The sequence below is a fragment of the Mobula hypostoma genome, chromosome 2, assembly GCF_963921235.1.
Source record: "Mobula hypostoma chromosome 2, sMobHyp1.1, whole genome shotgun sequence".
Classification (NCBI taxonomy): domain Eukaryota; kingdom Metazoa; phylum Chordata; class Chondrichthyes; order Myliobatiformes; family Myliobatidae; genus Mobula; species Mobula hypostoma.
The window spans coordinates 52257934-52276857 of NC_086098.1; the positions used below are offsets into that span (position 1 = coordinate 52257934).

The 18924-nt window shown below is 40.8% G+C and overlaps 1 protein-coding gene across 10 annotated transcripts in view; it reads right to left on the reverse strand.

Moving 5' to 3' along the window:
• The window catches only part of pla2g7 (phospholipase A2, group VII (platelet-activating factor acetylhydrolase, plasma)), an 80432-nt gene that overhangs the window by 29062 nt on the left and 32446 nt on the right, over positions 1-18924 (reverse strand). For all 10 annotated transcript variants that reach the window (XM_063036942.1, XM_063037011.1, XM_063037003.1 and 7 more), the window contains one exon: positions 8432-8500. In XM_063036942.1, coding sequence (XP_062893012.1) covers positions 8432-8500 — 69 coding nt within the window. The remainder of the gene's footprint in view (positions 1-8431; positions 8501-18924) is intronic.

An 18924-nucleotide genomic window follows, 5' to 3' on the forward strand; every position in this document is an offset into this window, starting at 1 on the left:
GCCCATCTATTCCATGCTGGAACCACTTAGACTGCCTACTTCCATCAACCTGCATCAGGACTGTAGCCCTCCATACTCCTGCTATCCATGCTTCTCTTAAACTTTGAAATCCAGCTCGAATGTACCACTTGTGCTGGCAGCTCATTCCACACTCTCACAACCCTCTGAGTGGAGAACTTTCCCCTTATGTTCCCCTTAAACTGTTCACCTTTCACTCTTAACCCATGACCTCTGGCTGTAGTCCCACCCAACAGTGGAAAAAGCCTGCTTACATTTATCCTATCTATACCCCTCATAATTTTGTATACCTCTATCAAATCTCCTCTCAGTCTTCTATGTTCTAAAGAATACAGTCCAATCTATTCAATCTTTCCTTGTAACTCAGGTTTTCCACGCCTAGCAGCATCCTTGTAAATTTTCTCTGTCCTCTTTCAACCTTGCTTACATCTCTCCTGTGTGACGAGAATACACATAAAATTAAGATGTTTGCTGGCCTGGGTTAGCATCAGTGACATCAGCAAGTGGTCTGCCACCTGCCCTCAGGGGAAGGAGAGATAAGGAACAATGGAGCAGTGTCTGGAGATGTGTAATGAAGGGACGTGGGAGGGAGAGAGAGAGCTGTCTGGAGCGGCTCCCCCTTTGAACCCTGAACTGTTTGAAGTGATGGACAGGCGATACCCCAGCAGGGGGATAAAAAGGGACAGGTTCGCTAAGACAGACACATGCCACCCGAGGTAACGAGACCCTGGAAGCGGTACGTTTCTCACGAGTCGGTGAGAGGTACCAGACAACGGCCAGGGTGGAAAGGTACGATCAGCGGGAACCCGGTGTGTGTCCGCCCTTGCCTGGGTGCCGGGTTCACTGCAGAGGATCGACCGCATCTGGAGGAGGGGTCACAGTCGGTGACCTCAGGTGACATCACCAAGGACCCGCCCAAAAAGTTGCTTGTGAGCCATATCGCTGGTCTGTGAGTGAAGCCGTGTCTGAATGATCAGTTGTTCCTGTTCTCTCTCTCTTCCCCCACGTTGTCCATCGCCATGGCAACGATTACTGCGAACTGAACTACTAAACTGGACTGAATTTTGAGTCACTTTGAAATTTAGTCATTTACCCCTAGACAACGATAGAGCTTGATTGATGCTGTTATCTTAATTCTGTGCACATGTGTGTTTATCATCGCTGAACTGTTGCATTTATTATCCTTTCGATTACTGTGTTGCTTGTTTCTTTAATAAAACTTTCTTAGTTCTAGTACTCCAGACTCCAACTGAGTGATCCATTTCTGCTGGTTTGGCAACCCAGTTACGGGGTACGTAACACCTGTAAGTAGGTGACTAAAACTGCACACAATACTCCAAATTAGGCCTCACCAACATCTTATACAACTTCAACATAACATCCCATTTATAATTCTTTTTGCTGTAGATATTAATTTACTAACACTGGATACAGCACAAGTTTAAACTTCTCAGTATCAATTTAAACATATCAAATATACACAGAACAAATCAGTTTCTATTCTGTTGCAAGCTTTTACAAAGATCTGATGAATACAAGCCAAATCAAATCTTGCTGTGAAGGGAACCTGTGTATAGCCATCTGAATTGAAGCCATTCTATTCTTATGTTCATTCTGATCCATCTAGATCTGTCACCACATTCTGCTGCTGGACTCCATGAAGGGAAAATTCAGCTGGGGCTGGACTACCCTACATTATATTGAGAAACTGCATCGTAGATCCTGTGCCAGTTACATACAGCACAGGATCTGAGGCTCCAATGAAATTAAAGGCAATTCTAGGCCTGCAAATTGTGATATAATGAGGTGGTGATTTCTGCTTTAATTAGCTTTAGCTTAATTTTTTAATATAATGTCAGTGCCTTTACTTTTTCTTAATGTGAAAAATATTCACTTCATTTATAGCAGTTTTAAAATGTCTGATAAACTTAAAACTCTGTGACAGTTTTGGCAGAAAACAAAATTCTACCCCATCCTCACTCGGACCTAATCAACCTGACTGGTTCTTTTCTGGATAAGTGAGGCACACAGGGAAAGAGCGTGAGGTTTCCAAGAGGTGAAGCCTGAACAACAAGATCTGGTCCATTATATTTGACACTTGTTTATCTTTTATTAAAGACCGTTTCCTCTAATGGAGAGTTAACATCACTGCAAGGACAGCAACTCTAAATCACCAAACTCTAAAGCAATTAACAAAAAGATATTGAATACTTCACCACTGAAGTATTCCTGACCTCAAGTCACTACCAGTGACTTGAAGTCAGGAAAAATTAAACTTGTATTGGCTCAGCCAACTCTCTCAAGTTTATTGTTGTCAGAGGCACATGTACAGTGTATACATGCCAAGAAAATTATATTCGAAACTCTCTTCCATTGGCTTATCAGAATCACCACAGTACAATTGATGAAAGCATTGGTCCACCTAGTCATGAAATGAACCCATGTTGCTTGCACTATGAAGCTTTACACTAACCATGAAGCCCTCAACTACCGGATTTAAATAACCTTAAAAATTTTAAAGTACAATTGACTAATTTAAATAAGTTAAGATTATTATTAAAATAATTAAACCATTTACTTTTTCCATTCAGTTTCAAATAAATGGGGCTACAGCCCCTTAGTTTGATATCAGTCTCGGCTGATATAAAACAAGGGGGACATATACCAAGTGTATTCACCCACTTAGCTGATGGTGACTGAGCTCTGCTCTTGAACTCAGGACTGAGTTCAGCACTAGAACACTGGCAAATTGATTTCCAATTCACTCCCAAATTCTATACTGAAATGTATAAATGAGATGAAATGGATGTGGAAGTCAGGAATTGACCTTTCTCTTCTGAATTGTTGTCGAAAGGTTAGTCTGTTTCAGCCCTTTTGTTTCAATCAGCAGAGGGTGCTACAGGCTGTGTCAGCTTATACATTAAAATGAGGAACATGCTGTCTAAGATGTTTCTATTCCAAATTTATTCTTTAAATTTAAATAGTCATCTAAATAAACTTTAAATTATGTTGGAAGAAATGAATGGACCTCTTAATGTGGTAAATTATGGCTTGAAATGGCACCATTGAAGCACAGTGACAACTTGCAGGCAGCAAAAACAACTATTAACTACTTTATTAATCACACTTTCTCTCAAAAACGATCACTGCAAATCAATAGTCTGTAACTTCCCCTTCGGAGCTGAGTTTTAGAGCTGACTGTACGTACTAACCCGTTTGTGGTGTGAACCAAAGTCCTGATGGCACAGTATGGTTGTGGCATGGTGTGTACAGTCCGAATCGAGGTGGTAGGGCCTGGGCCAGAGAGTGAGGAACTAGTGATGTCTGACTGCTGGAGAAGACTTGGAGGTGATTCGAAGCAGCAGAGTGGAGGTGCTGGAGCCCAGGCCCAAGAGTGAGGAACAAGCCAATATGTGACCAATTTAAGCACTGGGATAAATTGGAAAGGTCTGGTATGGGCAGAATCGTGGTGGCAGGTATCTGGCTCAAGAGCAAGGAGCAAGCCACGATGTGACCAATTTAACCGCCGGGCTGAATTGGAAAGGTCGAGTGTGGGCTGAATCAAGGTGGCAGGTCCTGATCCTGAGAGTGTTATCGAAGCAGCAGGACCAAGGTTTCAGAGCGAGGAATGACCCACTGTTTGGCTGATTTAAGCACCGGGCCAGATTGTAAAGGCAAGGGTGTCAAGGCTGGAGGCGAGGGATGGGCCGCTGCTCCGTGAGGTTTACTCATTTCTGCACTGACCTGAGGCTGTGGCCTACAAATATCAGGCTCCTGGATCCCCATGACTGGCTTCATGGCTATGGACCCACTTCTGTGAACTTCAGTTCTGAATGTTATTTGCTTATTTTTATTGTTTGCATGATCTTTTTTTCTGTATATTGGGTGTTTGACAGTCTTCTTTAAAATGGGTTCAATTAGATTTCATTGTTTTGTGGCTGCATGTAAGGAGACAAAACTCAAGGTTGTATATTGTATACATATTTTGATAATAATGTACTTTGAACTTAGAGAAGTCAATGTTTTCTGCCTAATGTGAATTTCCTTCAGTTACTCCATTACCCTAGGTCTTTTGGCCACTATTACATCTGGGAGATTGTTTGTGTCTTCCCTAGTGAAGACAGATCCAAACTACCTGTTCAACTCATCTGCCATTTTCTTGTTCCCCATAATAATTTCCCCTATTTCTGTCTTCAAGGGCCCAACTTTGGTCTTAACTAATTTTTTCGTCTTCACATACCTAAAGAAGCTTTTACTATCCTCCTTTATATTTTTGGCTAGCTTACCTTCGTACCTCATTCTTTCTCCCTGTATTACCTTTTTAGTTATCTTCTGTTGTTCTTTAAAAGTTTCCTAATCCTCTGGCTTCCCGTTCATCTTTGCTATGTTATACTTCTCCTCTTTTGTTTTTATACTGTCCTTGACTTCCCTTGTCAGCCATGGTCACCCCTTACTCCCCTTAGAATCTTTCTTCCTCCTTGGAATGAACTGATCCTGCACCTTCTGTATTATTCCCAGAAATACCTGCCATTGTTGTTCCACTGTCATCCCTGCTAGGTATCTTTCCAGTCAACTTTGGCCGGCTCCTCCCTCATGGCTCCATAGTCTCCTTTATTCAACTGTAATACTGACACTTTTTTTTTCATTGACACTTCCGATTTTCCCTTCTCCCTCTCAAATTGTAGATTAAAACCTATCATATTATGGTCACTACCTCCTAATGGCTCCTTTACCTCGAGTTCCCTTATCAAATTCAGTTCATTACACAACACTAAATCCAGAATTGCCTTCTCCCTGGTAGGTTCCAGTACAAGCTGCTCGAAGAATCCAATTCAGAGGCACTCCACAGACTCCCTTTCTTGGGGTCCAGTACCAACCTGATTATCCCAGTCTACCTGCATGTTGAAATCCTCCATAACAACTGTAGCATACAACATCAACCAATTCTCCTTTGTCTATCCTGCTTGTTATTTCTTCAAAGAATTCTAACAGATTTGTCAGGCGCAATTTTTCCTTGAGGAAACCATGCTGACTACAGCCTATTTTATGACGCGCTTCCAAGTACCCTGAGACCTCACTCTTAATAATCAACTCCAAAATCTGCCCAACCACTGAGCTTAGACTAACGGGCCCATAATTTATTCTGCCTCTCTCCCTTTCTTGATTCCAAAATACAGTGATGAAAATCTAAAATGAATATAGGAAAATGTCCAAATTGCAGAGATATATGGAGTTTAGTTATTTCTGTGTCATTGTCAAGTCTAATTAGAAGTTGCAACACAGACATAAAGTGATGGTAGTACCACAAAATATCAATGCCATGTACCTGGCTTGTCATAAACTTTCTTGACATTTGCAATTTTCCAGTGTTCCAGAACCATTCCAGAATCTAGTGATTCTTGAAAGGTCATTACTAATGCCACCATGATTTCTTCAACCACTACTTTCAGAACCCTGGGCTGTATACCATCTGGAGCTGGTTACTTATCTACCCTCAGACTTTTCAGTTTCTCAAGAACCTTCTCTCTATTTATGGTAATTTCACACACTTCATGACCCCTGACATCTGGAACTTCCACCATACTGCTAGTGACTCCACAGTGAAGACTGATGTAAAATACTTATTCAGTTCACCTGTCGTTTCCTTGTCCCTCATTATTACTTCTCTAGCATTGTTTTCCAGTGGTCCGATATCCACTCTCACCTCTCCATTAGACTTTATGTATCTGGAGAATCTTTTATTATCCTCGTTAATATTATTGGCTACCTTACTTTTGTATTCCATCCTTACCTTCCTAATGAATTTTTTAGTTGCCTTCTGTTCTTTTTTAAAAGCTTCCCAATCTTCTAACTTCCCACTAATTTTTGCTCTATTTTATGCCCTCTTTTTGACTTTTCTGTTGGCCTTGACTTCTTTTGTTAGCTACGGTCGTGTCATCTTTCCTTTAGAATACTTCTTCCTCTTTGGAATGTATATATCCTGTACCTTCCGAATTGCTTCCAGAAATTCCAGCCATTGCTACTCTGTTGTAATCCCTGCCACTGTTCTTTTCCAATCAATTCTGGCCAACTCCTCTCTCATGCCTCTGTAATTCCCTCTACTCCACTGTAATACCTGCTGGTTTAAGTCTAATTATATGGATGCTCTGCCATTGCTACAAGCTTAAGGAAGCCCAACAGAAAACCAACAAAGTAACATGGGTAGAGGAAGTTTAACAACCTCTGACAACACAAAATCTGCAAATCATTTGTTGTTGTCAAGGCCATCCATGGCTCAAATACCCAATGACTCATCCTATTGAGAAGAAGAGGTGAACTTTTCAATGATAGACATCTGGTCAGCACCGATTGGAAGGGATACTTTGAAGATTCCCTCCACTGTGACAATGTACCTGACTGAATGTCCTTATTTCCATCTAATAGAAGTTTATCCAAACCAGCCTTACTGCTCTCCCACAAATTCCATGAGAATGCATTTTATCCCACATCACTACTCAAAAATTTGAGATTTGTGAATTCTCTCAGTGTGAATTTCCCTTACCCAAACGGTTGTAACATGGGAGTTCCCTGTACAAAAGGCCTGCACAAAAGGACAAGAGTTGAACAGTTATGTTCTCTGCACAAAGGTTCAGAAAATGTTTAAAGGCAGGCATTAAACAAACAGCCAACTGCAAAGTGCTTTATATTCTAGTTAGTATACACATAGTTTTAATTATTGTGCGCTGCATCAGCATTGCCTCAAATTGATGATGCTGGAATTCTGTTGTCTTGATGCACTTGCTATCTATTATTCTAGAAAAAAAACTGTATCTATAAGACAACTATTTTAAGCACTATTTGAGGTCTTTGGAGTACAATTTTTTGTTCTTTTTTTCCTTACATCAGACAAAATCTTATTACATACAGGACAACAATGTTTGTTTTGCATTTTCTCATAGATTAGACAAAATATTTTTTTATTCTGGAGAACTACCCAAATCTGTGGTCAAAAGTACAAATGTAATTGTGAGACTATGGTTCACTGTCTTTATTACACCTTGAACTGTCCACATGTTGACTAGTCTATCCTCTTGGATCACAGATTTCATATATTTTTAACTGGTTTCTCCTACTTTGCTTCCATCATTACCTTCTGGATACCACTGGATGCTGCCTATTGCTCCAATCTCCAAGTAATGGTGAGATGACATTGCCCCTCAATTAAACAGGGTCATCTTTATTAGCTACCTCACATTCAGATTCCTCTAGGATTCATTCTCACAAAAAGCTGTATGATCTTCTACATGCAGCCGCACCGTTTGCAATAGCAGCTTGTGACTCACTGTCTGCCCTTCTAGCATCCACTCTTACTAAAGATCCAGGAGCAATAGCAGGCTATCAGACCCTTTCAGCCTGTCTGTTATTCAGTGGATCATGGTAGAAATTTTACCAAGCAGTCAATTTTAACCCACAGGAATGGATACATGGGAAAATAAAAATATTGAGGTTCACAAATTCAACATCAATTGCTTCCAGCCTTCCCAGCTCAAAAGAGACAGTTTGGGTGAATTTGTGACAAATCCATTCTCTGAAATTAATGCAACTTTTGAAATCTTCTGTAAAGGCCTTCAACATGCAGAGGCCAAGCTCCCTGGTCAGGAAAAAATTGAGGAAAGGACAATGGTTTTATTGCCAGATTTGGAATGTTTACTCTTCTCTAACAATCCCTGTGATATCCCTTAGTCATAGCTACCAACCTGAAGCGGCCAGTAATATTCCTACTGTTTCTTGTCCATTAACCAATCTTCAACCTATGCCAATATCTCAGCCTTAATTTTACTTGCTCTAATTCTGTTTAACAATCTTTCTGAGGCACCTTATTACAGGTATTCAAAACTTACAAATAGACTAAATTAACACACGTTCTCACTTATTTATTCTTCCAGTTATAAACTCAAGATTCTCAGCAGAGACAAGAGTTCTGAGGCAAGATGTCTGAGAGTGAGGATGACCCTTTATTACACCTCAAGATCAGTGCAGACTTGTGTTTCTTTCCTATCCAAGAACCTATTCTGCTCCACAAATCAAAATTGAGATCACATTAGGAACTTGAGTACATATCATCTCAGTAACTCATCAACTTAGTAAAACAGATACTGAAATCTTGCAAATGATAAGGAATAGAATCTGGATACTGTAAAGCAGAATCATTTTCAAACAGTTCTTTGATTCATTTCCTACCATGAAATTTGTCAAAATCTTCAAACATGCTGGCAAGCAAGAAGGACAATTAATGACTACAGCCATCAAACTTTATTAGTGCAAGATTAACCATAAAACTATTCTGTTACAGTATGCTACACGTCTTATGAACAATCTGATTGCAAAATTGTTCACATTCATTTTATTAGATTTTAGCAAATGAATTCCTTACCTGTGTTCCACAGCAGCTACTACAAATCCCCGCGAAGCTATTTCAATGCATATGGCTGAATAAAGAGTCCTACAGAGAGAATACATTCAGATTAAAAGTGCCTTGATCTACAGTATTTTAACCCAGCAATCTCTACCCTAGCACAGGAAACCCCATGGATAATTTAGGTCAATTAGCAGATTAGCAAGTATTCTTCTAAATGTGTAGCACTGACATAATTTTTGACTACCAGTGCTGGCACGACTGGAAAGTCACCCTCAGTTGGTGCAACACATTGCACTTTGTCTCCAAAATTCATTCCATTGACTTCAATAGCAGAATACAACACACTGATAGTGTATCCGGACCAAAGAAGGGACTTAGCACATTGCAAATAGGTAAAATAAAAATAATCAAGGTAACATTTTCAGAGTGAATGGTAGGGCCTTGGGAAATGCTGTTGAGCAGAGGGACCTTGGAGTTCAGGTACATGGTTCCCTGAAAGTGGAGTCACAGGTTGACAGGGAGGTGGAAGGCTTGTAGCACACTGGTTTTCATCATTCAGGGCAATGAGTGTAGAAGTTTGAATTGTTTGTTCAGTTGTACAAGATGCCTGTATATAGATTTTTATATTCAGTTTTGATCACTATGCTATAAAGAAGATATCATTAAATTAGAAACAGTGTAAGGAAGATTTACAAGTACAAATAAACAAGCTAGCTCTTTTTTCCTTGGAGTATAGGAGACTGAAAGGTGATCTGTAGGTGTACAAAATCATGAGTGGCAGTTCGAGTGAATGCACTCAATCCTTTTCCCAGGATAGGGGAATCAAGAACCAGTAGATTAGTGGGGAAAGATATAGTGGGAACTTGAGAGAGAATTTTTTTTTTTACAAAAAAGACAGAACATGATAGATTATGTGAATAAGATCCAGAGGAAGTGGTTGAGACAGATACAGTAAGAACTTTTAAAAGAAATGTCCAGGTGTGTGGACCAAATGCAGGCAAATGGGACTAGCTTGGAGGGGCAGCATGATCAGAATGGACCAGTTAACTGAAGGGCCTGTTTCTTCACTGTAAACTATGATGCTGATTTAAATTTGACCTTTTTGGAAGGATTTCTTAAACAAACACAAATACATTTATGCTCAGTTATTATTTTAGCAAGGTGGGGGAATGGGGAAGAGGAGAGGGCTGTTCATCTTCTGCCCACTCTCCTCATTATGTCCCTAGACATACCAAACAAAACTGTACACATTCTTTCAACATACCAGTTCATCTACTCTACAACTTAACTATTCAATCAAGAAATCAGCCACCCAATAGTAACAGGGACATTGAGAGGCAGAGAGGGAGACAGATTCTGGAAAGGTGTAATAATAACAGGGCTGTTGTGGTAGGAGATTTTAATTTCCCAAGTATTGATTGGTATCTCCCTAAAGCAAGGGGTTTAGATGGGGTGGAGTTTGTTAGATGTGATCAGGAAGGTTTCCTGACATATTGTGTAGATAAGCCTACAAGAGGAGAGGCTGTAAATGATCTGGTATTAGGGTTAGGGTTAGGGTTAGGGTCAGGTGTCAGGTCTTTCAGTGGGAGAGCATTCTGGAGATAGTGATCACAATTTTATCCTCTTTACCATAGCATTGGAGAGGGATGGAACAGATAAGTTAGGGAAATGTTTAATTTGAGTAAGGGGAAATATGAAGCTATCAGGCAGGAACTTGGAAGCATAAACTGGGAACAGATGTTCTCAGGGAAATGTGTGGCAGAAATGTGGCAAATATTCAGGGGATATTTGTGTGGCGTTCTGAATAGGTACGTTCCAATGAGACAGGGAAAGGATGGTAGGGTACAGCAACTGTGGTGTACAAAGGCTGTTGAAAATCTAGTCAAGGAGAAAAGAAAAGCTTATGAAAAGTTCAAAAAAACTAGGTAATGATAGAGATTTAGAAGATTATAAGGCTAGCAGGAAGGAGCTTAAGAATGAAATTAGGAGAGCAAGAAGAGGCCATGAGAAGGCCTTGGTGGACTGGATTAAAGAAAAACCCAAGGCATTCAACAAGTATGTGAAGAGCAAGAGAGAGAATAGGACTGTGTGACAGTGGAAAAGTGTGTATGGAACCAAAGGAGATAGCTGAGGTACTGAAAGAATACTTTGCTTCAGTATTCACTATGGAAAAGGATCTTGGCAATTGTAGGGATGACTTTCAGTGGATTGAAAAACTTGAGCACATAGACATTAAGAAAGATGATGTGCTGGAGCTTCTGGAAAGCATCAAGTTGGATACGTCTCCTGGACAGAACGTGATGTACCCCAGGCTACTGTGGGAGGCGAGGGAGGAGATTGCTGAGCCACCAGCAATGATTTTTGCATCATCAATGGGGACAGGAGAGGTTCCGGAGGATTGGAGGGTTGCAGATGTTGTTCCCTTATTCAAGAAAGGGAGTAGAGATAGCCCAGGAAATTATAGACCAGTGAGTCTTACTTCAGTGGTTGGTAAGTTGATAGAAAAGATCCTGAGAGTAAGGATTTATGACCATTTGGAGAGGCATAATATGATTAGGAATAGTCAGCATTGCTTTGTCAAATGCAGGTTGTGCCTTACAAGTCTGACTGAATTTTTTGAGGATGTGTCTAAACACGTTGATGAAAGTAGAGCAGTAGATGTAGTATATACAGATTTCAGCAAGGCATTTGATAAGGTACTCCGTGCAAGGCTTATTGAGAAAGTAAGGAGGCATGGGATCCAAGGGGACCTTGCTTTGTGGATCCAGAATTGGCTTGCCCACAGAAGGCAGAATGGTTGTAGACAGGTCATATCCTGCATGGAGGACGGTGACCAGTGGTGTGCCTCAGGGTTCTGTTCTGGGACCCCTTCTCTTCGTGATTTTCATAAATGACCTGGATGAAGAAGTGGAGGGATGGGTTAGTAAATTTGCTGATGACACAAAGGTTGGAGGTGTTGTGGATAGTGTGGAGAGCTGTCAGAGGTTACAGCGAGACATTGATAGGATGCATAACTGGGCTGAGAAGTGGCAGATGGAGTTCAACCCAGATAAGTGTGAGGTGGCTCATTTTGGTAGGTCAAATATGATGGCAGGACGTAGTAATAATGGTAAGACTCTTGGCAGTATGGAGGATCAGAGGGATCATGGGGTCCGAGTCCATAGGACACTCAAAGCTGCTGCGCAGGTTGACTCTGTGGTTAAGAAGGCATATGGTGCATTGGCCTTTGTCAATCATGGGATTGAGTTTAAGAGCCGAGAGGTAATGTTGCAGCTATACAGGACCCTGGTCAGACCCACTTGGAGTACTGTGCTCAGATCTGGTCACCTCACTACAAGAAGGATGTGGAAACTATAGAAAGTGTGCAGAGGAGATTTACAAGGATGTTGCCTGTATTGGGGAGCATGCCTTACGAGAATAGGTTGCATGAACTTGGCCTTTTCTCCTTGGAGCGATGGAGGATCAGAGGTGACCTAATAGAGTTGTATAAGATGATGAGAGGCATTGATCGTGTGGATAATCAGAGGCTTTTCCCCAGGACTGAAATGGCTAACGTGAGAGGGCACAGTTTTAAGGTGCTTGGGATTAGGTACAGAAGAGATGGCGGGGTAAGTTTTTTATGCAGAGAGTGGTGAGTGCGTGGAATGGACTGCCAGCGATGGTGGTGGAGGCGGATATGATGGGGTCTTTTAAGAAACTCCTGGATAGGTACATGGAGCTTAGAAAAATAGAGGGCTATGGGTAACCCTAGGTAATTTCTAAAGTAAGTACATGTTTGGCACAGCATTGTGGGCCAAAGGGCCTGTATTGGGCTGTAGTTTTTCTAAATGCTTGCTTCGTACTACTAATTCTTCCCCAAATTAACACTTCGTACTTTCAAGCTACATATACAGTTGGCCCTCCTTATCCGTTGGGGTTTGGTTCTGGGAACCCCCGCAGATGCTCAAGTCCCTTATTTAACCTGTCTCAGTGCGGGTGGACTTTAGGACCCGAGGGAGCTTGAGACCCACCGCCTCCAGCTGCTGCTGAATCCGCAGTGTTCTTGTTCCGTTGACGGAAAACGATCACGATTGAAATAAAGTGGAAATAATAAAGCGATCGGAAGGAGGTGAAATGCCACCAGTCATTGGAAAAGCGTTAGGGTATAGTCGGTCAATGATCGGAACAATTTTAAAGGATAAAGTGAGAATAATGGAGCATGTGAAAGGCCCTACCCCAATGAAAGCTACAATTATTACTAAGCAACGCAGTGGTTTAATTATTGAAATACATACATTTCTTAAGTGTTTTATATGCATAGGAAGGTAAAATATATACTATATACTGAGACAAACGTTTGACTAACTGACGCTAAATAATACTGTATGTACCTGTTCAGACTTATAATACCTAATACAATGTAAATGCTATGTAAGTAGTTGTTATGCTGTATTGTTTAGGGAATAATGACAAGAAAACAAAGTCTGTACATGCTCAAACAACAAGTACTGGAGAGAGAACTTCTGGGTTTTCCCAATCTGTGGTTGGTTGAATCCGCGCATGCAGAACCCGTGGATAAGGAGGGCCCCTGGTATTACCCCCTGGTGGAATGCTGGACAAGACGGCTGGGACAGGAAAAATAAGATTGGCCATTGGATAATTCTCCATGCAATACTCACTGGCTTATCAGGGATTTTCAGAGTTTAGGCAGATATTTGGCAACATGGGATCATTGGAAAATAAGCTTCTACTGATGTTTTCTATCCTCAGAAAAAATTGCGATATCTTAGCAAAGACAAAAGACTTATGCTTTAAAAAAAATATGGCTGGATAGAGCTATACAAAATTATGAGGGGTAGAGATAAGATAAATGCAAACAGGCTTCTTCCACTGAGATTGGGTGAGACTATAACCAGTGGTCATGGGTTAGGGGTGAAAGGTGAAATGTTTAAGGGGAACATGAGGAGGAACTTCTTCACTTAGGGATAAGGAGAATATGGAATGAGCTGCCAGTAGAAGTGGTGGATGCAGGGTCGATTTCAACATTTAAGAGAAATTTTGAAAGGTACATGGATGGGAGGGGAAACAGAGGGCTATGGTCCAGGTGCAGGTCGATGGAACTAAGCAAATTTATAATTTGGCATAAACTAGATGGGCTGAAGGGCCCATTTCTGTGCTGTAGTGTTCTATGACCCTTATTACTCTAAAAAGAGAAGGATGCAGTACACAGTGACTGATTGAGACGCGAGGCCACTCAGTTTTGTTTCTAAAAACAGAAAGAATGATTATGATAAAAACAGAAAATACTGAAACAACATGTCTTGCAGCATTATAGAACAGCGAAATCTACAGCACATTACTGGCCCTTCAGCCCACAATGTTGTGCCGACCAAGTAACCTACTCATCAGTGGAAAGAGAAACAGAAGTTAACATTTCAGCCTGAAGACACATAATCAGAACTGAGACACAGCCTCAGAATAAAGGGACATTCCTTTAAAACAAATGAGGAATTTCTTCAGCCAGAGTATAGTGAATCTATTAAAATCATAGCAGAGGGCAGTGGAATCCTCATCAATCGGTGTATTTAAGGTAGGGATTGATTGATCCCTGAATGTCAAAGGGGATAGTGTTAAAAAAGAAATCAACAATGTTTGAATGGCAGAGCAGACTTAATGGGCCAAATAACTCCTATTATATCTTATGGTCTATAACTGATCCAAACTTATTTCCATCTGGCATAATTTACATATTATTACTTAATTATTTATGGTTTTATATTGCTGTATTTATACTCTATTCTTGGTTGGTGCAACTGTAACGACACCCAATTTCCCTTGGGATCAATAAAGTATGTCTATCTATCTATCTAAACAGGTCTTCTGAAGCAGTTTTTGACCTAAAACTCCTATTTCTCTTCCAAAAGATGCTGTCTGAACTGCTGAGTATTTCTCATATTCTCTGTTTTAATATCTGATTTCCAGCTTCTACAATTTTTTTGAATCCCAAGTCAGAATATTATCTGACTGGGGATTGGGAACAATGGAAGGTGCAAGAAGCCTGAGCATCCTTATAAACCAGTCACTGAAATGAAGCTTTCTAGGAAGACAAATGGTACATTAATCTTCAATGCCATAAGTTGAGTACAGGAACAAGGATGTGTTACTGAAGTTGCCTAGGGCCTTGGTGAGACCTGACCTGGAATTTTGTCTAAGGAAGAATGATTTTGCTATAGCAGGAGTGTAACAGGAATGGCTGGTTCCTGGAATGGCAGGATTGGGTCAGTTAGGACTAAATTCACTATTGTACAGAAGAATATGATTTCATGAAATACTTTAAAATTCGGATAGGACTGAGCACTCTAGATACAGGGAAGATCTTCTCGACGGTTGGAGTGGCCAGAAGCAAGGGTCACATCTGCAGTTTACAGAGCACATGGGCACAGCTAGTAGAGCTGCTGCCTCAGGGCCGGACACCTGGGTTCAGTCTGACATAATGCACACTGTGTGTCTGGTTTGCAAGCTTTCCCCGTGACTGCATGGATTTTGTCCCAGTGCTCTGGGCTCTGGTATCCTCCCACATCCAAAAGGGTAAGTAGTAGAATCTGGGGGCAGAAAGCAGGGGGGGGGGAGAAGAGTTGAGCACACAGACCAATTCAAAAAATGGGATTAGTGAAGGATTAGTGTAAGTGGGTGGTTAAGGTTTAGCATGGATTTACTAGACTGGAGGGCCAGTTTCAACGCTCTTTACAAGTAGGAGGGTATGCCATTTGGAATTAAATCAGGAGAAAATTTCTTCACCCAGAGGCTGAAAAACCTGTGAAAATTTATACTACAGGAGGGAGGAGACCAAGTCATTGGTCTATTTATAAAGGAGGTAGGTTTATTCCAGATGAGTTTGAGTACAGAGAGGAAATTAAGAACCTGGTGGCATGGTGCGAAGACAATAACCCATCCCTCAACGTCAGCACGATGAAGGAATTGATTGTTGACTTCAGAAGGAGTAGCAGACCGCACGACCCCATTTACATCGGTGGTGCGCAAGTGGAACAGGTCAAAAGCTTTAAGTTCCTCGGGGTCAATATCACAAATGACCTGACTTGGTCCAACCAAGCAGAGTTCACTGCCAAGAAGGCCCACCAGCGCCTTTACTTCCTGAGAAAGCTAAAGAAATTTGGCCTGTCCCCTAAAACCCTCACTAATTTCTATAGATGCACCATAGAAAGCATTCTTCTAGGGTGCATCACAACCTAGTATGGAAATTGTCCAGTCTAAGACCGGAAGAAGCTGCAGAAGATCGTGAACACGGGGCAGCACATCACACAAACCAATCTTCCGTCCGTGGACTCACTTTAAACCGCATGCTGTCGGAGTGGTGCTGCCAGGATAATCAAGGACACGACCCACCCAGCCAACACACTTTTCATCCCTCGTCCCTCCGGGAGAAGGCTCAGGAGCTTGAAGACTCATACGGCCAAATTTGGGAACAGCTTCTTTCCCACTGTGATAAGACTGCTGAACGGATCTTGACCAGGATCTGGGCCATACCCTCCAAATATCCGGACCTGCCTCTTGGTTTTTTGGCACTACCTTACTTTCCCTCTTCTATTTTCTATTTATGATTTATAATTTAAATTTTTACTATATTTACTATCCATTTGTACTCCAGGGAGCGCAAAGAGCAGAATCAAATATCGCTGTGATGATTGTACGCTCTAGTATCAATTGCTTGACGACAATAAAGTAGAAGTATTACTAGTAGGATCAGGGAAGTGAGAAAAATGAGAAGGGAAATGATATACCAAAATGTGTGTTGAAAGATGGAGTAGGCTTAAAGGACTGAACAACTTCCTCTATTCCTATTTTTCTATGGCTATTATTCATCGAAATTGCATAATTTTTGCTTACTGAGAATATTTACTTATTTTTTTCTCATATTCTTTCATGAGAGCCTTTTTCTGTAAGGCTTGTGAAATTCATAATACAGCTGCAGTTTAAAAATACTTTATTTCTGCTCCACCATCCTGGCAAGCAAAGTGTGGTTCTGCAAATAAAGCAAACTGCCAGAGATAAAATTTGTTTTTACCGCATGAAAACCTCTTTTCGCCTACAATAAATGATATGAATTTCGCTAGTTCAGCCATTAATGAGAATCTCTAGACCAGTGATACAAATGTTCCATAATTGAATTTCTAACTGATGGCTTAGCATGGCAAGAATTACAACATATGCTGGTTCTAGGGGAACAAGTTTGAGGAGATCTTAAGAGTAGGAATTTAGAATAAACAAAAAGATTCATTACAGCCAGGCTTAAATTGCACAAGTACTGAGTAAAATGATAACCACCCATGGGAACCATTCTTTACACAGAAGGGAATGTTCTTTGGGGCTTTGATGCTCAGGTATAGGAAATGAAATGCAAGCAATGTAACACTGTCAACAGTATTTAAATTTAGCTTGTCAACCATCAGAATATCCAGATAAACTAATATATTCCTGGGAAAAGAATGTTTCTTTAATAATGCTTAATCATGTCAGCTTGGGTGTTCTAATCTAAAAATTTATGTTATGATTCTCACTGTCCTCAGAAGTGACACACTCGATTCAGGAACAGCTTCTTCCCCTCTTCATGAACATTGAACCCATGAACTCTATCTCACTTTTTTTTAGTGCACTACTTACTTATGCATATATATAAGAAAATGCTTAGGGAAATAAATTAAATTCAGTGCAATGAGGTGGCAACTAATTTTAATACAAGGTACTTCATTAAATTCTTGTGTTGTAATTTTAACCCCTTATATACACCACAGAAAAGTTTACTTGCTGGTGTCAGTTTAGATCTAATCGTGTATAGCAGAGCCCCGTCTTGGCTGATTTAGAATTCTAGTAGCATCTTGGACAATATCCTGATTATCAGTAATATTTATAAGCAAATCAGAATTTTGACGATAGGATAAAATGAAATTGGGAATAACAATGGCCAAACTTAGATGCAACAATGGGAAAAAGTTGAATTCAGTTGATTGAAATGTAGCAATCACAGATTCCGGATGGGTTGAGAGGAAAGTCAAAAAAAGAACAAGATTTGTTAACTAATAAACAACATTTTATGCATTGATCTTGAAACTTAATGCTCAGCTAGCAAAGTTCTCAAGAACTCCAAAACACTAAGGCCATCATTGGGATATTGCAACATGGAAGTGTGACACCAATTTACACGAGCAACAGGTTTGCAATGCGCAAGTGGTGAACAGAATTAAACTCGCATTAATGTATCCTAACCCAAAGGCTTTCACTGTTTCCTCATGTTAAGAATTCATGTGGCATTTGTAATGGACTAGCAACAAGCTCTGCTGAGAAGTACAGTTAGAATCATCCTCTCCCCTCCTCCATGCTTCTTAGAATAGTAACAGCTGAGAAGGAAATCGGTCTACCCTATAATTCTGCAGCTGCTTGCTGTAAGAATAAACTAGCTAGTGAAAGCCAAAACCGTATTGCCTTCACCATCATGGCAGACAAACCACTTAAAATAGCTTGCTTCATGGATATAGTCCTGAAATTGTATGAATTAGGAAGGAAACCCATGGACAATTTTCCCCCTTTTTTCCCCTCCCCCCCAACAAATCAGGCAAATATGAATTATACAGAGACAGAAGTAAATTTAAATTGATGCTGCTCAGAGCAAATCGTGGAATATACAGTAAATGGAGCTTACTAAAGCCTATGCACTGATAACAAAATTCCTAAGCAGCAGAGCAACAAACTTCTGGAGGAACTTAGTGGGTCGAACAGCAATGGTGGGTGGAAATAAGTTGTCCGTGTTTCAGGTCAAATCCCTGCAACAGGACTGAGATCCGAGACGCAAGGTGGCCAGCACAGAGAAGGGAGGTGGCAAGAAAAAATTCTCAGGCAACTGGAGGATTGAGAAGGGGTGAAAGATAACAGGCTGGTATTGACAGGGTGGTGGGGGGGGGGCAGTGTTGGAAGACCATGTCAAACAAGAAAGGGAAAAACAAAATGAAGGCAGGTAAAGAGAGGGAGTCTGAAGGCAGTCTCATGTCTATTGGAATTCTATCTTGCCTCCCCTTTCTATGTTGGCTATCTCCCCTTTCTATGTTGCTTTAGAGTTCGTAAAATGTGTTCAGGAAAGTTTTCTAAATCAATATATAGAGGGACCAACTAGAGGGGATGCAATATTGGATCTCCTGTTAGGAAACGAATTAGGGCAAGTGACAGAAGTCTGTGTAGGGGAGCACTTTGGTTCCAGTGATCATAACACCATTAGTTTCAACTTGATCATGGACAAGGTTAGATCTGGTCCTAGGGTTGAGGTTCTGAACTGGAAGAAGGCCAAATTTGAAGAAATGAGAAAGGATCTCAAAAGCATGGATTGGGACAGGTTGTTCTCTGGCAAAGATGTGATCGGTAGGTGAGAAGCCTTCAAAGGAGAAATTTTGAGAGTGCAGAATTTGTATGTTCCTGTCAGGATGAAAGGCAAAGTGAATAGGAATAAGGAACCTTGGTTCTCA